The 17,658-nt window shown below is 47.3% G+C and overlaps 6 protein-coding genes across 6 annotated transcripts; 3 read left to right on the top strand and 3 right to left on the bottom strand.

Annotated features, from left to right (window-relative positions):
• Nucleotides 1–675: 675 nt before the first annotated feature.
• On the bottom strand, nt 676–2,961 carry BHQ10_003566 (uncharacterized protein; the record flags this gene model as incomplete). Its single annotated transcript, XM_040875836.1, has 1 exon — nt 676–2,961. One exon carries the CDS (start codon nt 2,959–2,961, stop codon nt 676–678), a length of 2,286 nt encoding a protein of 761 aa, XP_040732070.1.
• Nucleotides 2,962–3,910: 949 nt separating this feature from the next.
• BHQ10_003567 (uncharacterized protein) lies at nt 3,911–5,359 on the bottom strand (the record flags this gene model as incomplete). The annotated part of the gene is made up of 1 exon (XM_040875837.1): nt 3,911–5,359. The coding sequence occupies one exon, from the start codon at nt 5,357–5,359 to the stop codon at nt 3,911–3,913; it is 1,449 nt and encodes a 482-aa protein (XP_040732071.1).
• Nucleotides 5,360–6,265: 906 nt separating this feature from the next.
• BHQ10_003568 (uncharacterized protein) lies at nt 6,266–8,081 on the top strand (the record flags this gene model as incomplete). Its single annotated transcript, XM_040875838.1, has 6 exons — nt 6,266–6,337; nt 6,436–6,577; nt 6,629–7,014; nt 7,065–7,690; nt 7,744–7,820; nt 7,903–8,081. 6 exons carry the CDS (start codon nt 6,266–6,268, stop codon nt 8,079–8,081), a joined length of 1,482 nt encoding a protein of 493 aa, XP_040732072.1.
• A 1,663-nt stretch (nt 8,082–9,744) lies between these two features.
• Nucleotides 9,745–12,064, top strand: BHQ10_003569 (uncharacterized protein; the record flags this gene model as incomplete). The annotated part of the gene is made up of 8 exons (XM_040875839.1): nt 9,745–10,053; nt 10,107–10,130; nt 10,411–10,585; nt 10,636–10,659; nt 10,711–10,782; nt 10,852–11,355; nt 11,408–11,568; nt 11,630–12,064. 8 exons carry the CDS (start codon nt 9,745–9,747, stop codon nt 12,062–12,064), a joined length of 1,704 nt encoding a protein of 567 aa, XP_040732073.1.
• A 516-nt stretch (nt 12,065–12,580) lies between these two features.
• On the bottom strand, nt 12,581–13,612 carry BHQ10_003570 (uncharacterized protein; the record flags this gene model as incomplete). Its single annotated transcript, XM_040875841.1, has 1 exon — nt 12,581–13,612. The coding sequence occupies one exon, from the start codon at nt 13,610–13,612 to the stop codon at nt 12,581–12,583; it is 1,032 nt and encodes a 343-aa protein (XP_040732074.1).
• Nucleotides 13,613–15,143: 1,531 nt separating this feature from the next.
• Nucleotides 15,144–16,031, top strand: BHQ10_003571 (uncharacterized protein; the record flags this gene model as incomplete). The annotated part of the gene is made up of 1 exon (XM_040875842.1): nt 15,144–16,031. The coding sequence occupies one exon, from the start codon at nt 15,144–15,146 to the stop codon at nt 16,029–16,031; it is 888 nt and encodes a 295-aa protein (XP_040732075.1).
• Between the last annotated feature and the right edge of the window lie 1,627 nt (nt 16,032–17,658).

The raw sequence follows: 17,658 nt of genomic DNA on the forward strand, positions 1-17,658 counted from the left end.
TCAATGTTTGGATAGGGCGTATGAGTCAGATAAACTTGACGCCAACTACTAATCCAGAGTATCCTCGCGTTGGTATTTTCCTAGAAATCACGAGAATAATTTTCTGGTTAGCTAAGAGTTCTGGAAATTGATCATTTGAACTCAACTTTCTTTGTCATTCCTTCTACCATCTGCAATCAGCCAAAACCTGAGTTCAAAAAGACTTTGCTGCCTTTTCATCGAGTCTTGCGTTGCGGTGGGTTTTGATCACCACTGGCTGGTAACTCGAGAATAGAGCGAATCGGACCTGGATGCAGACATGCATATACACAACTCGATAAAGAAGATCATTTGATCAACATCGAGGGAGGAGTTGTTCGGGGCAAATTTACTCCAGCCCGAAGCCCTAACCGAGCGTTCTCAGAGCGACGTAATCATTATCAAAGTCCGAGTGCGGGACACCAAACCTTGAACAAATAATACGACTACCCTTATCTACCTAGTCATCAAATTTGGAAATTTGAGAATGTTCATATTGTCTGATGTTCTGCTTAGGTACATTCAACTAGCACAAACACGGAGCTTAAAACAACAAATTATTCATGACTTGCATAATTTCATCGGATTCTTTATAGTTTTCAAAGCAACTCCAAGCAAACACGATGTGGAGACGCAACTAATTTGGAAACTACTCATTTAAAGGCGGTGGCCAGGAGCAAACTGCTTCTGCTTCAAGTCAAAGCGGTCCAAGTTCATCACCTTGTCCCAGGCAGCCACAAAGTCCTTGACAAATTTCTCCTGGCTATCAGAGCTACCGTAAACCTCGGCCACAGCACGCAACTCAGCGTTGGAGCCAAAGACGAGATCGTTACGAGTGGCAGTCCACTTCTTGGCACCAGTCTTGCGGTCTGTACCCTCGTAGAGGTCGACGCTACCAGCGGACTTCCAGGCGGTGTTCAAGTCCAAGAGATTGACGAAGAAGTCGTTGGTCAGTTGGCCAGGTCGCTTGGTGAAGACACCGTGAGCGGATCCGTCGTAGTTGGTGTTGAGAGCACGGAGACCGCCGACGAGAACAGTCAACTCAGGTGCAGTGAGGGTCAAAAGCTGTGCCTTGTCAACAAGCCATTCCTCGGCGCGAACGCGAGACGTGGATGAGCCGAAGTTGCGGAAACCATCGGCAATGGGCTCCATGTCACTGAAGGATTGGACATCAGTCTGTTCCTGGGAAGCATCTGTACGACCAGGTGTGAAAGGCACTGTGATGGCAAATCCAGCGTCGTGAGCGGCCTTCTCGACGGCGGCGGAACCGGCGAGAACAATCAAGTCTGCAATGGAAACCTTCTTTCCTCCAGACTGGGACTCGTTGAACTGTTTCTGTACGGTTTCGAGCACAGAAAGGGTCTCAGACAGCCACGGCTGCTTGTTGACTGCCCACTCACGTTGAGGGGAAAGACGAATGCGAGCACCGTTGGCACCACCACGCTTGTCGCTACCTCTGAAGGTAGAAGCCGATGCCCAGGCAGTGGAGATCAGGCTGGATGGCTTGACACCTGTGGCGAGGATGTGTTGCTTCAAGGCCGAAACATCGTCATTGTTAATGAGGGGATGGTTGACGGCAGGAACAGGATCTTGCCAGGTAAGAACCTCTGCAGGCACTTCAGGACCAAGGTAAAGGGCTCGTGGGCCAAGGTCACGGTGCAGCAACTTGAACCAGGCACGAGCAAAGGCATCCGCAAACTGGTCAGGGTGCTCCAAGAAGCGACGAGAGATCTTCTCGTAGATTGGGTCATATCGAAGGGAAAGATCGGTGGTGAGCATCTGAGGCTTGTGCTTCTTAGATGGGTCATAGGCATCGGGGATAATGTCTTCTGCGTCTTTTGCGACCCATTGGTTGGCACCAGCAGGACTCTTGGTGAGTTCCCAGTCATAGCGGAACAGGTACTCGAAATAGTTGTTACTCCATTTGGTAGGAGTCTTGGTCCAGGTGACTTCGATACCGCTGGTTGTGGTATCAGGACCCTTTCCGGATCCGTGACTGTTGCTCCAACCCAAACCCTGTTGGCTAATGTCTGCAGCTTCTGGCTCGGGACCAACCTTGTCTGATGGGCCGGCACCGTGTGTCTTACCGAACGTGTGGCCACCAGCAATGAGGGCAACGGTCTCTTCATCGTTCATGGCCATACGACCAAAGGTGGTACGGATATCTCTGGCAGCAGCGACAGGGTCGGGGTTGCCATCAGGGCCTTCAGGATTGACATAGATCAAACCCATGTGGGCAGCAGCAAGTGGCTTGTCCAATTCACGGTTGTGGATGTCCTTAGAACCATGCTTGTCGCCAGAAACGACACCCTTAGCATCAACACCTTCCTGGCCACCGGAGTAGCGAACATCATTTCCCAACCAGGTAGTCTCGCCTCCCCAGTTGGCTGCCTCGTCTACTTCCCAAGTATCGGCACGGCCACCAGCAAAACCGAAGGTCTTGAAACCCATGGACTCGAGGGCGACGTTACCAGTAAGCAATAGCAGATCGGCCCACGAGATCTTGTTTCCGTATTTCTGCTTAATGGGCCACAACAAACGACGGGCCTTGTCGAGACTGACGTTGTCGGGCCAGCTGTTGAGGGGAGCAAAACGTTGTTGACCCTGGCCACCACCACCTCGACCGTCGAAGACGCGGTAGGTACCTGCACTGTGCCAAGCCATACGAATGAAGAGACCACCGTAGTGGCCAAAGTCAGCAGGCCACCAATCTTGGGAGTCAGTCATCAGGTCCTGGATGTCTTTCTTAAGGGCATAGTAGTCGAGGCTGTTGAATGCGGCGGCATAGTCGAATTCCTCGCCGAGAGGATTGGATACGGGGTTGTGTTGGCGGAGAATGTTGAGCTTCAAGCGGTCTGGCCACCAGTCGCGGACGCTGGTACCAGCACCAGCGACATTGGCTTTCAAGACACGCTGGTGAGCGGGACACTGGCTCTCACCCATCTTGTATGTCTGTTCTTGGAATGTGATACTTCACTCGGTAGTGAGGATAGGAGTACGCGTTGTACAAGGCGAAGAAATATAGACAAGCGAAGAGAGGAGAAGTGGCGAGGAAGTGGGCATTAAATAGTAGTAGACGCTGACAATTCGGCAGGTGGGGGGAGTCGGAGGGGGTGAGGGGAGAAGGAAGGAAAGAAAAGAACGAAGCAAGGAAGGAAGGTAGCCACCCGGCGTGACAAACAAACAGAAGCTTCGCTCCTGCTTCATCCAATACGTAAATCACCTGATCCACAGGAGCATTTGCACGTGAATCGAGCCAATTGGGTTGTGTGATTGGCACCACGTATTGCACAATTCCTCTCCGTTTGGAATGCGATCTCCACGATATAAGCAGACAGCCATTGAATGCCAGGTCTCTATCCGCTACAACCTTACATACATATACTACACTCTGCGTGGTATGATCTGTGGTACATTGTTTACACTAATTGCAAGACATGCCACAGCTGAAGCTGCCCTGAAACAGCCATCAACTGATTCAGTCTGAAGTTCCTCATTATGTACGTTCCAGTGGAAGTTCTTATCTGGTGGGACGGACTCACCCCGCAAAGAGCCACAGACTCACTCCGTCAACTCCGTCGGCGTGCGGGGCGGCCGGTCTCGTCCCTATCAAATTACTAATTCTTGGCAGCCTGAGGCACTTACCCTGACTAAGGGCCATCATCGACTCGTTCATTGGCCAGGCCTAGATTCAATGGTGTGACTAAGCGGACAATCCACTGGATTGAATCGTGGCGTCATCGACACCGGCAATTGCCGTTCCACTTTGCCCCGACGCGTCTGGAGTACGTACGACAATCAATTAATTAATCAGCAATATGGAGTCTGCTTGGCAACGTTGTTTCGATTTTCTACAGCTCGTAGTATCTACCGTACTTTTTTACCGTTCGATCTAATGCGATGCCTCTTCCAGACTAATTTCCAACTCCTTCTCTAGTACGCGTTTGATCGACAGCATCACCTCGCGCACCTCCTCCGCATCGTGGAACGCCGCATTGTATTCGCTCGACAACGTCAATTCGCCCTTCCACGTCCACACATACAACATGGTCTGACGCGTAATCATACTGACACCAAATGTAAATGTCTCGACATCGACCGCATCGCCGTATTTTCCGCCGAAGTACTTTTCTACCACGCCGAGGCTGTTGATGGAAATACCGCTGGGAGGACCGGGAGGAGGACGCGTGTTTCCATTGGTAGCCGGCGCCGGTGCCGGTGCGTCGCCTGATGCTGCTGCCGGTGCCGGTCGTGGCTTGAAGAGCGCTTCTGCATGGTACTTGTAGATGGGCCGCAGACATTCAATAAGCTTTGGATCGTATCGAGTCTTATAATACTCGACCAGGTAGGATGTTCGCTCGGCAAAGGTGGCGTGTCGAGAGACTCGAGGTGTGATGCTGCCGGCATAGGTCTGCAGCGCATGTCCATCTCCATTGTAAGGTGCCTTCAGGTAGTTTCGCAAGTTGACTGGCATGACAGTGACATAATCATTTTCTCGCGATTCAGGCAAGCCCATGGCAAATACGGTCTCTGCTAGAGCGGCGTGAATAGCAGCAGTCACAGTGATGCTGCGGGCTTTGCATGCAGCAATTGCCTTTTGAGTGCTTTCCCGTGTGAAGATCAGAGCCTCTCGTTTGGGACTTGCAGGGAGTGTCGTGACGTCGCCCTTGTAAGGCATGCCACCCATCTGTATGGCGTTTCGGTGATGCGCGGCAATGTGGTCGGCAGCCACTTTATCCATTTCCGGTGTCGACACTTTGGGTGATCCTGCTGCATCTTCCAAGCTCGGGGAAATCTTCTTGATCTCGTCAGCAGGTGGCACCTCTGGCAAATCTTCTTTGGACGGGTGAGCAAGATGGTGGAACAATCGGTCGGTAACCATCCATGATCCCATGGCGTCGATGCGCCAGTGGGAGATAAAGAACAGAATTTCTGATGTGGCTGGGAGATAGTAGAGACTTGGGACTTCCTGCAGAGATACGGCTTCAGAGATGATCTCATCTGCTGTTCTCTTTGTTTCTACAAAGAATGTCTCGTCTAGCCATTTCTGTGTTGACTCCGCGGTCGGAGCCGTGTAAGTTTTCTTGAATCCGTCCTTTGGTGCCACAATCATGCCAGGAAATTCATATCGAAGTGCTTTCCATGCCTGACGCAGAGCAGTCTCCTTGTCGGCTGGTCCATTGTAACCAGGTCCAAAGTTAAAGCGGCAGATTGTGTGCAGCCTCCAGTGCTCGCGTTTGAGCGGCGCAAATACCGTTGCTGTTTTGCGGTATACGGTTTCCGCACCATCCAAGCTAGCTTCATACACTCCTGGTGCCGTCTCAGTCCAGGTGGTAGTCATTCTGTGTTTGTCCGTAGAACCTTTTTGTCGCCGACTTTGGGTCTTTCTGTGCTGGTACTTCTAATTTTTTAGGTCTCGTAAATCGATGCTACGTTTCCGATCATGAAAGGGTAGAGAAATGGGATGTTGGTCTACAGCCACAGACATACGCTATATAGTTTTTATCAGTTGAAATCTTGTTGAGCTTGGAGTCTATACTTATTGCAGTGGTTTATGTTTATTTGCAGCCCCAATGTTCAAGGGCTATGCTCTTGGGGATTGGTTTTCGTGAAACGCTTTAATAAGTACGAGAGTAGCCCAAGAAACTCCGACCGACAATAGTTATTCGATGGAAGATTTTGTGCATTTGTACTTATCGTACGATACTGCATCTGACTGGATCTTCGCCCACAAGCTCTTTTCCGGTTAGAATATAATCACTCACCCTCGCCCCTCTACATACCTTGTGCAACAGTTATGAAGATTGGACAGTGCTGCCTTCAATACCTTTGTTATCGCCCCCATAAACAGCAAATATTAACTACATTATCTGTAAAGGTCAATCGCAATGAGGAACGCCGTTTTACCGACCACCGCGCTCCTTCCAATCAGCTTGCCGAAGGACATGCAAGCGGATGGTCCGTTCGGTTCGGAGTAATTTTGCATACGCTATACAAAAACATCGTGACTAGACCCTGAAACAGTCACTCTGACCGACTGATGCCCATTAGGATTGTGTAGATATATTACATAATTTTCTTGACCACGGGCAGTGTATAAGCCGATATGACCGTCGAATAGCTAAGCTATCACAATCACGTTGTTTAAAATAGACCAGAGCTGGCGCAAAGTTCATGCTGTAAGACTTCACAACCCTATCCCGTGTACATCTTGCGAATATAGACACAGAGAAAAGTCGTCTTCATTATGGCGCTTTTATCGTTGGGTCTGGCACCCACACTCGCTGTGTTGGGTGGTTTAATCGGCCTCTATATCCTGGTAAGACTGTCCAGTAGCCCTCATTCTCGATTATATAAAAGTGCTTGAAATTAGAGCGTTCAGTGAAGTCAAGGCTAACACTTCTTGTACTCAAATAGCGCGTAATTTACTTGACTTACACAAACCCAATTGCCCGGATCCCTGGTCCTGAGATCACCAAATGGACAAGCTGGTATGCCCAATATCAACTCATCAAGGGAACCAGGCCACGCTGGATCCAGAACTTACACCAAATCTATGGTATGACCGGATAGACGCAAGAAGTCTGGACATGCAACTGACTAATGGCAGGCCCCGTCGTCCGCATCGGTCCCAATGAGCTCGACTTTTCCGACGTCAGCGCGGCACGAGAGATCCACAAAGTCGGCGCTGGCTATTTGAAGTCCAACTGGTATCGCAAACTTGGGTATCAAGGTTCCGAGACACTGTTCAGCACGACAAATCCGCGATTTCATGCTGAGCGTCGTCGACTGTTGTCGGGCCCAATCTCCGAGCAGAATTTGCTCAAGATGGAGCCTATTATCAACCAGCGTATCTATATGACCATTGCCAGGATCGAAGAGGAGATTGAAAAGACTGGTGCGGCGGATATTTTCAAGTGGTGGACATTTATGGCCACAGATGTTATTGGAGAGTTGTCGTTTGGTGAATCATTCCGTATGTTGGAGCTTGGAAAGGTAGTTTCTCCCATCCCTAGCATCAAGGTAGATACACTAACGAGGCATAGAAAACGCAATACATTACGGATCTCCAAAATGTCTCCCGCTTGATGGCTCTGCGATCAATCTTCCCCTTCATCGAAGTTGTTGTCAGGTTTCTCCCATTGCCAGTCTTCAAAAAGGCCACCGAAGCTGGCGCTCGTATCCGCAACTACGCCGATCAGTCCATCAAACGCTACAAAGGCATCATTGATCTCAATCCCATCGATCCCAAACCAACGCTCTTCACGAAACTCTACAATCCTGGTCGAGATGGCAAGGAAGGCTTGACAGATCAAGAAATCGTCCGCGAAGCCGTTGGCTACATTGCAGCTGGAAGCGACACAACTGCCGTGACACTTACGTACCTCATCTTCGGCGTCTGCATCAACCCTGAGGTCCAGAAGAAGTTGGTGGCCGAAGTAGCTGGCTTGCCAGATAACTTGCAGCATAAGGATGTGCAGGATTTGCCTTATTTGAATGCTGTTTTGAACGAGACTCTGCGCTTATATCCTGCAACTCCGTCGCCGTTGCCGCGTGTGGTTCCTGACCAAGGCGCTGAGTTGTCCGGTCATAATATTCCGGGGGGTACTATCGTTTCGAGTCAGGCTTATAGCTTGCACAGGAATGAATATGCGTTCCCAAACCCAGAGAAGTATGCCCCCCTTTACAATGCCGTCATGAATAGCTACTGACTTCCCGAAATAGATTCCAACCTGAGCGCTGGTTTAACCCAAATCGTGAAATGAAAGATGCCTTCCTGCCATTCGGCGGTGGATCTCGTGGTAAGTCCAAATATTTCCTATTTACGAAAATCTGTGATTTTCCTTTCAATTACTCGACAGTCAATTAATGAATATGATACAGTATGCATTGGCATGCATCTCGCCAAAATCGAAATCCGCATGGGAGCTGCCCTCTTTTTCAAGAAGTTCCCCAATGCCCACATGTCGACTCGCGACGGCATGACCTTGGAAGAAATGAATCCGTTGATGTATTTTATGGCCACTCCGCGGGGAATGCGTTGTCTGGTTGAGGGTCATTAATCTTGTGAGGTGTTTCTAATGAGTGCCTGCAAAGACCGTTTGGTTTTATCTGGTTAAAATGCGGCCGTGACTTATATGAAGGTTTCTATACGCAAGATGGCACATTGTTTGTTAATTACTAGAATGTATATGATTTTGCTTTACAATAGTATAACGAACTAGATTCTCAATAGAATTCTGCATACGTGCATTCGGATATCTATCCTAACATTAGCCACTGAAAAGGATAGCTAGAAATCTCAAAGTCAACTATGAAACAGCAATCTCAGTGCTCTATGAAGGCATTTGCTTCATTTCCTTCCGTATCCAAGACAAAGCAGAATGCTATTGCCGAGGATTTCAATAGAAAGCGGAGTTCATCATCGCTGATAGGATAGGGATCAATTGAAGGTGCCGTACCCTGTAAGCGATCGCCTAGAATCAATCCCATGTGGCGATTTCACGTGTATCACGTTCTTTAGAAACGATCGTCAAAATAGTCAGAGCCACGCAAGAATTCTTCGATTCGGGACAGAAGGTAAAAATCATCCATAGATCGAGTAATTGCCACATGATCTACTTCGCCGGTGAACATAGTTGCCGACTCGCCGATTGAATGTGGTGTGTATGCACATGGATTATAATTTTCTAGAATGATATGGAAGTGTACACTCCAATGTGTATACAAGGCCCCGATTTGGATTGTCCTTGGCCAGCCGAATACCTTCTGACTATATGCAAGCATAAACCTGTGCATAAGAGTAAATAAAAGGAATAAGCGTTTCTCTAATATTTACCTCTAGCTACGCTAGATGTGCTTATACAGTAAGAAAGATATTTCAAATACGTCATTTGAGCTTATTACTCTGCCCGGCTGGCTGGTAACTCGTTTGGCACCCTCGTCTCAGTGTCGAAGGCTGACCTCTTTGAACAGCATAAGTTAAAAAAGCCCCAAGAACCTTCCAAAGGTAGTCTTGCTTAATAAAAACACAGCCGGACATAAAAACAATAGACAAGCTGCTGCCCCCCGCTGAAAGCGTTAACAAGGGGGGCGGAACCTCGGACATTGCAGAGTATCTCCGCTCAAACACGGAGTACGGAAGAAGTCGACAATACACTATTTCCCTAGTGTGTATCTTTGATATACATTATTGTTGCATGCAACAAAATTATTCTAGAATTATACATCGATCTAGTACTAATTCGATCCTAGTCGCATCGAATTCTGGCAGGGTATATCGACCACAAGTTCGTAATATAACAAGCTTTGGCCCGTTGCCTCCCGATCTACAAAGAATTAGCCCTAGCCTTGACTGAACAGCTTTTCAATTTGCTTTTTCTACCATCGGACTCTTCGCATGTATTATCATGCAGCTTCGTAGTCTATAGGGCTAAATTTGCAGTTTCGAATGCTAGAGCTCGCTCACATTATTGGCCTTACTCAGCAGTACGCTGTCCACGGTGACTTAGTTTGCCGTCTACCGATCTGCGAATCTTATGCTTTACTGTTTTTCCTCTTGAGATTTTCACAAAAACTCTTTTCTATTCGTCTGACTGATTAGTATTCGTCATAGTCTTGAATGATCTTGGTTTAATATATACGACAACTTTCCTGCTATTTCGTTGCGATTCCTGATTTCGAACTGCACATTTCGGTGTGAAAATCATAGAGAAAGACAACAAAATGTCATCTCATCCACCAAGTCAGAGACCCTCCTCAACCACATTAGTGATAGACTTTGGCGACGAACCAAGTAATCTGAAATTAGATCCCTCGCGATTTGACGACATTGAGCTCGAAGATGGCTCGAACTCCGCCGAGTCCGCATCTCTCCCTTCAACACAAGAGCAACGGTCGAAGCCACCAGGAGGACCACCAGCAGGTCCACCGCAGAGCCATGAGTGGGTTCAAGGACCGAAGTTGATATTCATGATGACTGGTATTACGTTGGTTGCGTTCCTGATGTTACTCGACACATCTATCATTTCGACAGTAAGATTCATTGAATGTTAACGGCCCTATGTTTTGAGCTGACTTCTTTGCAGGCTACACCTCGAATTACTAGTGAAGTACGTGTCGGAGACTCCAGAACGAGGCGGGTTATCTTACAATGTTATCATATAGTTCCATTCGCTGAATGATGTGGGCTGGTATGGTAGTGCTTATCAACTGGCAAGGTAAAATATTTTGACTCCTCTCTTTCCATCACATTGCTTACAAGATTTGTATGTCAACAGTGCATCTCTACAACCGCTCACAGGCCGGTTCTACTCTACATTCAACACAAAAGTATGACAAACTCATTGTTACCAATTGTCTACAAAGAGGACCAATATTGATCGATAACAGTGGACGTTTCTATCATTCTTTCTTGTTTTTGAAATCGGCTCGCTCATTTGCGCCGTCGCAACCTCGTCTACAATGTTGATTGTCGGTCGTGCAGTGGCTGGKATGGGAGGATCTGGTATTCAAAATGGTGCTTTCACTATTGTCGCTGGAGCAGTACCAATGCCTAGAAGACCAGGTATGCCCGAACGATCTATGCTCAGCAAAACTTCTGACAACATTTTTTAGCTCTTATGGGTCTCCTGATGGGAAGTAAGTATTATTAGTCGCACGATATGAATGGTCGCTATTGACACCTCATAGTTTCGCAATTAGGTATGGTTGCTGGACCGCTGGTGGGAGGTGCATTGACCTCCTACGTTTCATGGCGATGGTGTAAGTCAACAGTCTGTTTTTTGTTATTGGGTTAATGGAAAGGCAAGCCTTATCTGATACTATTTTAAGGTTTCTATATCAATCTCCCGGTTGGAGGACTAGTTGCAGTTCTCCTAGTCTTCCTCAGTATCCCCGAACAAATCCCAAAGCCTAAAGGGCTGAAAAGCGTCAGCACAGTTCTAGGAAATCTCGATTTGATCGGCTTCACGCTTTTTGCCCCTGCCGCCATAATGTTTCTTTTGGCTTTACAATACGGTGGTAGCACTGACCCATGGAACTCGGCTACCATCATCGGTCTGTTCGTCGGCGCTGGCGTGACTTTCATCATCTTTATGCTCTGGGAATATCGCGTCGGCGACAATGCCATGATTCCATACTCCATTTTTACAATCCGAACAGTATGGGCTAGTTGCGTCACTTACGGCTTCCTTGCAGCTCTTTTGCTTTGCGGCTCCTACTACCTGCCAATCTACTTCCAGGCTATCAAAAATGCTAGCCCAATGATCAGTGGTGTTGACATTCTTCCGAGTATTATCAGTCAGATGATCTCTGCTATCTTATCCGGACAGCTGTGTATGTATAAACCAGGTTCAAAATGTGCACAACCACTAACTAGTCGTTATAGTGGGAAGAATCGGTTATTATTTGCCATTGACCGTCCTTGGTGCTTCTCTGGCCGCTGTAGGCAACGGGCTGATTTCGACCTTTTCAACGACAACCAGCACAGGAAGATGGATCGGATATCAAATTATTCTGGGTGTAGGTCGCGGCATTGGATTACAGATGGTCTGTTCATGATTCCACATTAATTCATCTCTTCTGAACAAGACTAATATAACTGATCCAGCCAATTATCGCGGTGCAAAATACACTAAAGTTGCAACAAGTTCCGACAGCGATGGCATTGATCATGTTTTGCCAGTCCTTCTTCTCAGCAACATTCCTCAGTTTTGCAGATGTCATCTTTAATAATAGTCTCCGAACGATCATCCCGCAACAAGCTCCCGATATCAATGTCGAGGCAGTCATTCAAGCTGGTGCCACTGCATTCCGATCTGTTGTACCAGCGTCGGACCTGCAAGCTGTCTTGAACGCTTACGCCACGAGTGTTGATCATGTCTTCTATCTCGCAGTAGGAGCTTCATGTGCCGCTTTTCTGACTTGTTGGGGCATGGGCTGGGTAGACATACGGAAGAAACAAGGGCCTCCAGGAGCTCCAGGGGGACCCGGAGGCGCAAAGCCACCTCCACCTGCTGAGGATAGACCCAAGACTGATGTTTAGGTTTGTCTAAGAGTTTTCTCATACTTTTCTTGTTTGTACGAGCTGTATTATGAATATTTCCATGTTACAAGAGCATTGCAGTTTCCAGAAAAGCAACATATTTTGCTTACGATGAATTGATTTTAAATAAAAGTGTATGTAGCAAGCATCACGGGCGTGTATCAAGGCATGAATTCTGTTACCTGAGTACATTTGAAATTCTCGCAATTGAGAATCAGACACACGTTTTCTGTGTCAACCTATTACATAGATTAGACCGTCTAATGGTCTTAAACTAGTATTTAGATTGATTGTTTCCAGAAGGTTCACGAAATTCTTAGGTGAATACACTCAACTCTGAGGTCTCAATCTTTCCTTCCTAGTCGTGCTGAATTCACTTGGTCTTGTTCTTTACGCCCTATAGCTATCAAAAACAATCACACTGATGAGAATACATGTGAAAAAGTCATTGGGTAGCTATTCCCGCAGTCTAACATCCGACAAACACAAGAAAAAGTACTTGCCTTCATTGATAATTTAATGGTTGTAAGGTCCTACAAGACCACGAACCTTGAGATACGCAGCATTCAATACCTGAACCACCTCTTCCGGCAAAGGCCCTTCTTCCAAAGCCGCCAAATCCTCCTTCAACTGTTGCGGAGTTACACCACAAATGATGATTGCGTCGCCACAATCTTTGTTCAGCATACTGTGATGAGTCAACCAGCGCATAGCACACTGAACTTCAGTAAGATCATGTTTCTTGGCCACCTCGCGGATCATGTCCAAAGCGTCAAAGTTGGTATCATTCCAGTAGCGGAATCTGTGATGCTTCCCATGGAAGCATTTTGGATCGAATCGGGAACCGGCCTCGTGCTCGGTAAGAGGAAAATCGCGAGTGTATCGCGAAGTGAGAAAACCGCCAGCGAGAGGTTGTCCAGTGTGCAAAGCCAATCCGTACGCACGCAGACATGGGATCAATTCAGGCTCGATTGCGCGAGAAAGAACGTTGTAAAGACTCTGATAGATGACGGGCTTTATCCATCCATTTCGGTCACAGAGCTCACAAATTTTTGCCACTTCCCAGGACATGTAGTTGGCAATCCCCAACCGACTGAAATATCCCTCCTGATGCAGTTTGTTCACCTCACGCAACGTATCTTCCAAAGGTGTCTTACGATCGGGGGCGTAAAGAATGAAAAGATCGAGTGTGTCTGTTTTCAAAGCTTCAAGGCAGTCCATCAACCCTTTGCGCACATCCGCAGGTTCAAGGCTGTATGCTGGTCCGAGATGACCCAGTGGCTTTCCCTTAGTCGGGTAGAGTTTGTCGCGAACGTTGAGCCCTCGTCCTTTCCAGTCCGCTGCCGCCAAATACTCCTCAGATGATCCAGCAGAGTAAATTCGTGAAGTATCAATGTCAGTATGACCATGTGCCTGGAAAATATCAAACAGTGCCTTTGCGTCTTCGACCGTCTTCACGCGAGCTCCTTCAAATCGATCATAACTTCCATACAGTCCAGAGCCGAGGACAATGGGGAATTTGGTCTTTGGTGTCACTCCGTTACTCATGATTCCGGTGTTATTTTGAATGAGTCGTTTATGATTGTATAGCAAGAAATGATTATGCGCGAGAAAAAAACTGGAAATGGGGCAAACACTTCCAATGCTTTTTCTGATTCAACTAGCGATGTTAATTTAATAGGTTTATTGAAATGTTTTATATAAAATTCCCACAGCTGTATATGTATTGTAAAAACGTCTTTGCAAAACAGTGAAACTTAAGGGCCAAACATTTGGTTCATGATGACTTTCCACATATCTCCGTTTTGTAACCAGCAACGAATGGTAAGTGGCATCAACAGTCATGTATTGGGGCTTCTTTCAAGCATAAACCTGGGCAAAACGTCCGAACTACAGAAAAGAACATTTGACCACCGTTTACTCTGACTATGGCTCATAGCCGTAGTTTCGTTTCCTCGTCCTCTGCTAATCGGAGTTTCGCTCGGACTTTTCGCCCCTTAAAATGCCCCTGCTAACTTGTAGAAGAAGCAACGACACAGCAGGAAGGTAACAAGATAAATTAGAAACATGTGTTACAGCAGTCTAGAATTAAGCACTTTACGATATCCAATATGTAAACTATATTCTCAAACGTCCACTCAGCCGGGTGCAGCATCCAGGACATGAGGTCTTGGCACTCATGCGCCTTAGGTAGCCACAACATGTATATGCTTCAACTAAACAACTTGGCAACTAGCCAGACCTGAATAGAAAGTCCGACTGCCCGATGCACTAGCCAGCCGAGACAGCTGGAAGGATCGACAGGGCATTTAGCTTCTAGAAACCTTCTGCTAGGGGCTGCAGGGCTGGTAAACTAAGATTAGCGACGGGCTGAAGATTAGCCCTAACTTCCTAGAAGCCATGGAATGGTCTAAATCTCCGAGCGAGCAATACCCACTTTCCTACCGCCTATTGTCATGACTTGCGTTCAAACCATTGGTTAGCATGATGTGCAGTCACCACAATACCATATCACAGTGAGTCATTATAATGATCCGTATATCGGAAGAATGCATGACTGGGTCGTCTACACGTGGAGGCCACAAGGGCGTCCAGCATTCGGTGAACCTCGTGCCTTCGCCAACGAATGAACAGGAGGTAAGAGGCTATCTAAACCCACCATCAATCTAGTCTCACTCCTTGGGTCTAGATGCCTTACTGTCGCGGGTTTAGCGAGAAAACCGGCCGTCCGTTCACCTATCTCTTAGATCTCTCAGAGAGGGGCCGAGCCAGCGCAACATTGCACATATGATTCTGACACAAGAACTTACGATAAGTGACTACCCGAGCGAGACATAGTGTCTTCGGCGGGCTGTTCCTCATTTTGCCATCTGTTTAGGTTAAGGTATCGAGGTCACGGTGGTTGTTATTATCCAAGCCCAAAGACAATCGTCGATGCAATCCTTCTTTTGATCCCGTTGAGCAATCACCTTTTGAACAACCTAAACCTCGCTACTGAAGAATAATTAAAATCACAACCTCTCAATTTTGTGCTTCCTTTTTGCCGTTTTGTCTTCACCGCACATTCAACGCCAGCATCATGATTATCGAACATAACACTCCTGGAGTCGACCACACCGTCCATCTACCGAGGATTCTCTGTCTACACGGTGGTGGAACAAATGCCAGGATCTTCCGAGCACAATGCCGCATTGTCAAACGGTATCTTTCGACCACATTTCGACTTGTCTTTGCTGAGGCACCGTTCTCTTCCGACGCTGGTCCTGATGTGACTTCAGTCTATAAAGAGTTCGGTCCTTTCAAGCGATGGCTAAGATCAAAAGAATCTCACCCCCAAATTCATCCAGATGATGCTGTCAAGGCTATTGACCGTAGTCTCAAGGCAGCTATGGACGAAGACGACCGTCTCGGAGGACGCGGCGAATGGGTTGGTCTTCTAGGCTTTAGCCAGGGAGCAAAGATTTGTGCCAGTCTGTTGTTCCGCCAGCAAGTTCGAGCAGAAAGACTCGGCTTACATCGCGCTGGCTCAAACTGGCGATTCGCGGTGATCCTCGCAGGCCGAGGACCTTTGGTTTCACTCGATCATCGACTGTTGATGACCCCTGCCCTTCTCGATGCATCCGAAGCTTCCATGACCGCGTTACCAGATGATATACTTCGAGGTAGCACAGAGCATATTCTCTATCTCCCCACTATTCACGTTCACGGAACCCTGGACGTTGGATTGAATGAGCACCGCAAGCTTCTGACACAATACTGCGAAGAAGGCACTGCGAGACTCATGGAGTGGGAAGGCAACCATCGAGTGCCTATCAAGACCAAAGATGTCCTCGCGTTGGTACGGAACATTTGGGATGTCGCCTACGAAACAGGTGTATTGACCAAGCAGTTTGACGTGGATATCATCATACAAGCCCAAGCACTTGACTCCATGCCCATTCACAGACCGCGGACCGTCATAGCATAGATTCGGAACTACGCCAAGTGCTGCCGTTTTGACTGTTTTTAGATCGTTGAATTACCACCTGCGTTTGTTAGATATATATCCTTGGGTTTGTTATCGGGGTGGAGTATGGGTCTCATTTTATTAGATCGCGCTAAGTAAGAAGAAAGAATGATGGACATGTACTTAGGTAGCCAATATACATAACACAAGAATAACAACATATGCTTGAGTCCTGTGATTTTTCACTGGAATGGAGACAATCATAAAATTCCATATTTATTCGCTAGGTCTTCCACCTACTCCATTCATCAACGTCATTAGATCTAAACCAGAAGGGGAGGAATCTGACATGCCGGGATTGCGGCTTGGTATTAAATTCCGTGTTTTTAGCCTATTGGTGTGAATGACGATATAAGAAGTTGGTCCTATCATTCATATTACTAAGGAAAGGTTATACTAGCTAAGTATACACTGGCTCTTTACGCTTTTGTACATGCCTTCAGAAGCTGGTGAATAGTTACAAGCAGATCTGTTTCCGGGAAATTTCCCGGGGGTCGTTCTCAATGTGGTCTTTCGGAAGTGCGTATGGACAAGTCAAATAAGTGACGAATAGGATTTGACTAACATCCAACAGTTCATGATAGTTAGCTGTTGCGCATAATTTGACGGACATTTTCGGGACCATTTCGACGACTAACAATTTGATGGATACAGCCAGGAATGTTAGTACGTACCCTTGAAATTCAAACATACATATGCCCCGCGAAAAATCCATATTGCTGGGTTAGTAAGGACTCAAACTGCCCAAAGACTCGAAGCCCACAAAGTCGAGCGGGGCTCTCGTATTCTCCACGAATAAAGAGCAATGGCGGATCAATATTCAAGCTTCTTTTAGCGTTGCTCTATCTGTAGCCCAACCAAGCTAGCGATTCGGCCGGTGTGCAGAAATCACCTAACGAGGCAATTAATTAGCGACGAGACAGCATCCTAGTCCAGGCTCACGTTGGACTGTTATTGGTTGAATGGTTAAAAAGTATCTATCACGAAAGGAGTAATTGGATGGCCGACAAACAGCCCCAGGCCAGTCAATACGAAATTCATGTACTACCTTCAAGCTAAAGGGCCATGCAGCACGCAAGGTCGACAGAGTCGTGTAACCAACAAACCAACAACTAAGACATAGCTGCCTGGCTGAATGTTCTGTGCAAAAAATGCAAACTATAAATATTCTGATTCTCTATTTGCGGCTGCCTGTAATTGATAACCCCCATTGCCAGCCTGATTTCGTATCGTGGAGTCGATCTTTGAAAGTCAGTGGACTACTCATCTTTGTGCGAGTTCACGTAGTCAATGGTCACCAATCACTCTGACCTCCCCAGCTGTGAATAAGGCGTCCAAGCTAGAGCATGACCGCCCGTCAGCTTTGACATAGTGGCGTGACTAGTCAGAACGACGATCGGCTCATCTTGATCTTCCTTCGCACGGGCTCCACGGAGACAACAGGCGGAGCATCGGGGAAATAAGGCGGAGGAACAACGTACTGTAATCATTACCATATTTACAATACTTACATTACGTTACGGAGGACTGTACAGAGTACCGGCCACGTATCCGACCGACCGACGCTCCGAGATCTCCACTGTGGCTT

This window comes from Talaromyces amestolkiae, assembly GCF_001896365.1.
Source record: "Talaromyces amestolkiae strain CIB chromosome Unknown scaffold5.1, whole genome shotgun sequence".
NCBI classification, from domain to species: domain Eukaryota; kingdom Fungi; phylum Ascomycota; class Eurotiomycetes; order Eurotiales; family Trichocomaceae; genus Talaromyces; species Talaromyces amestolkiae.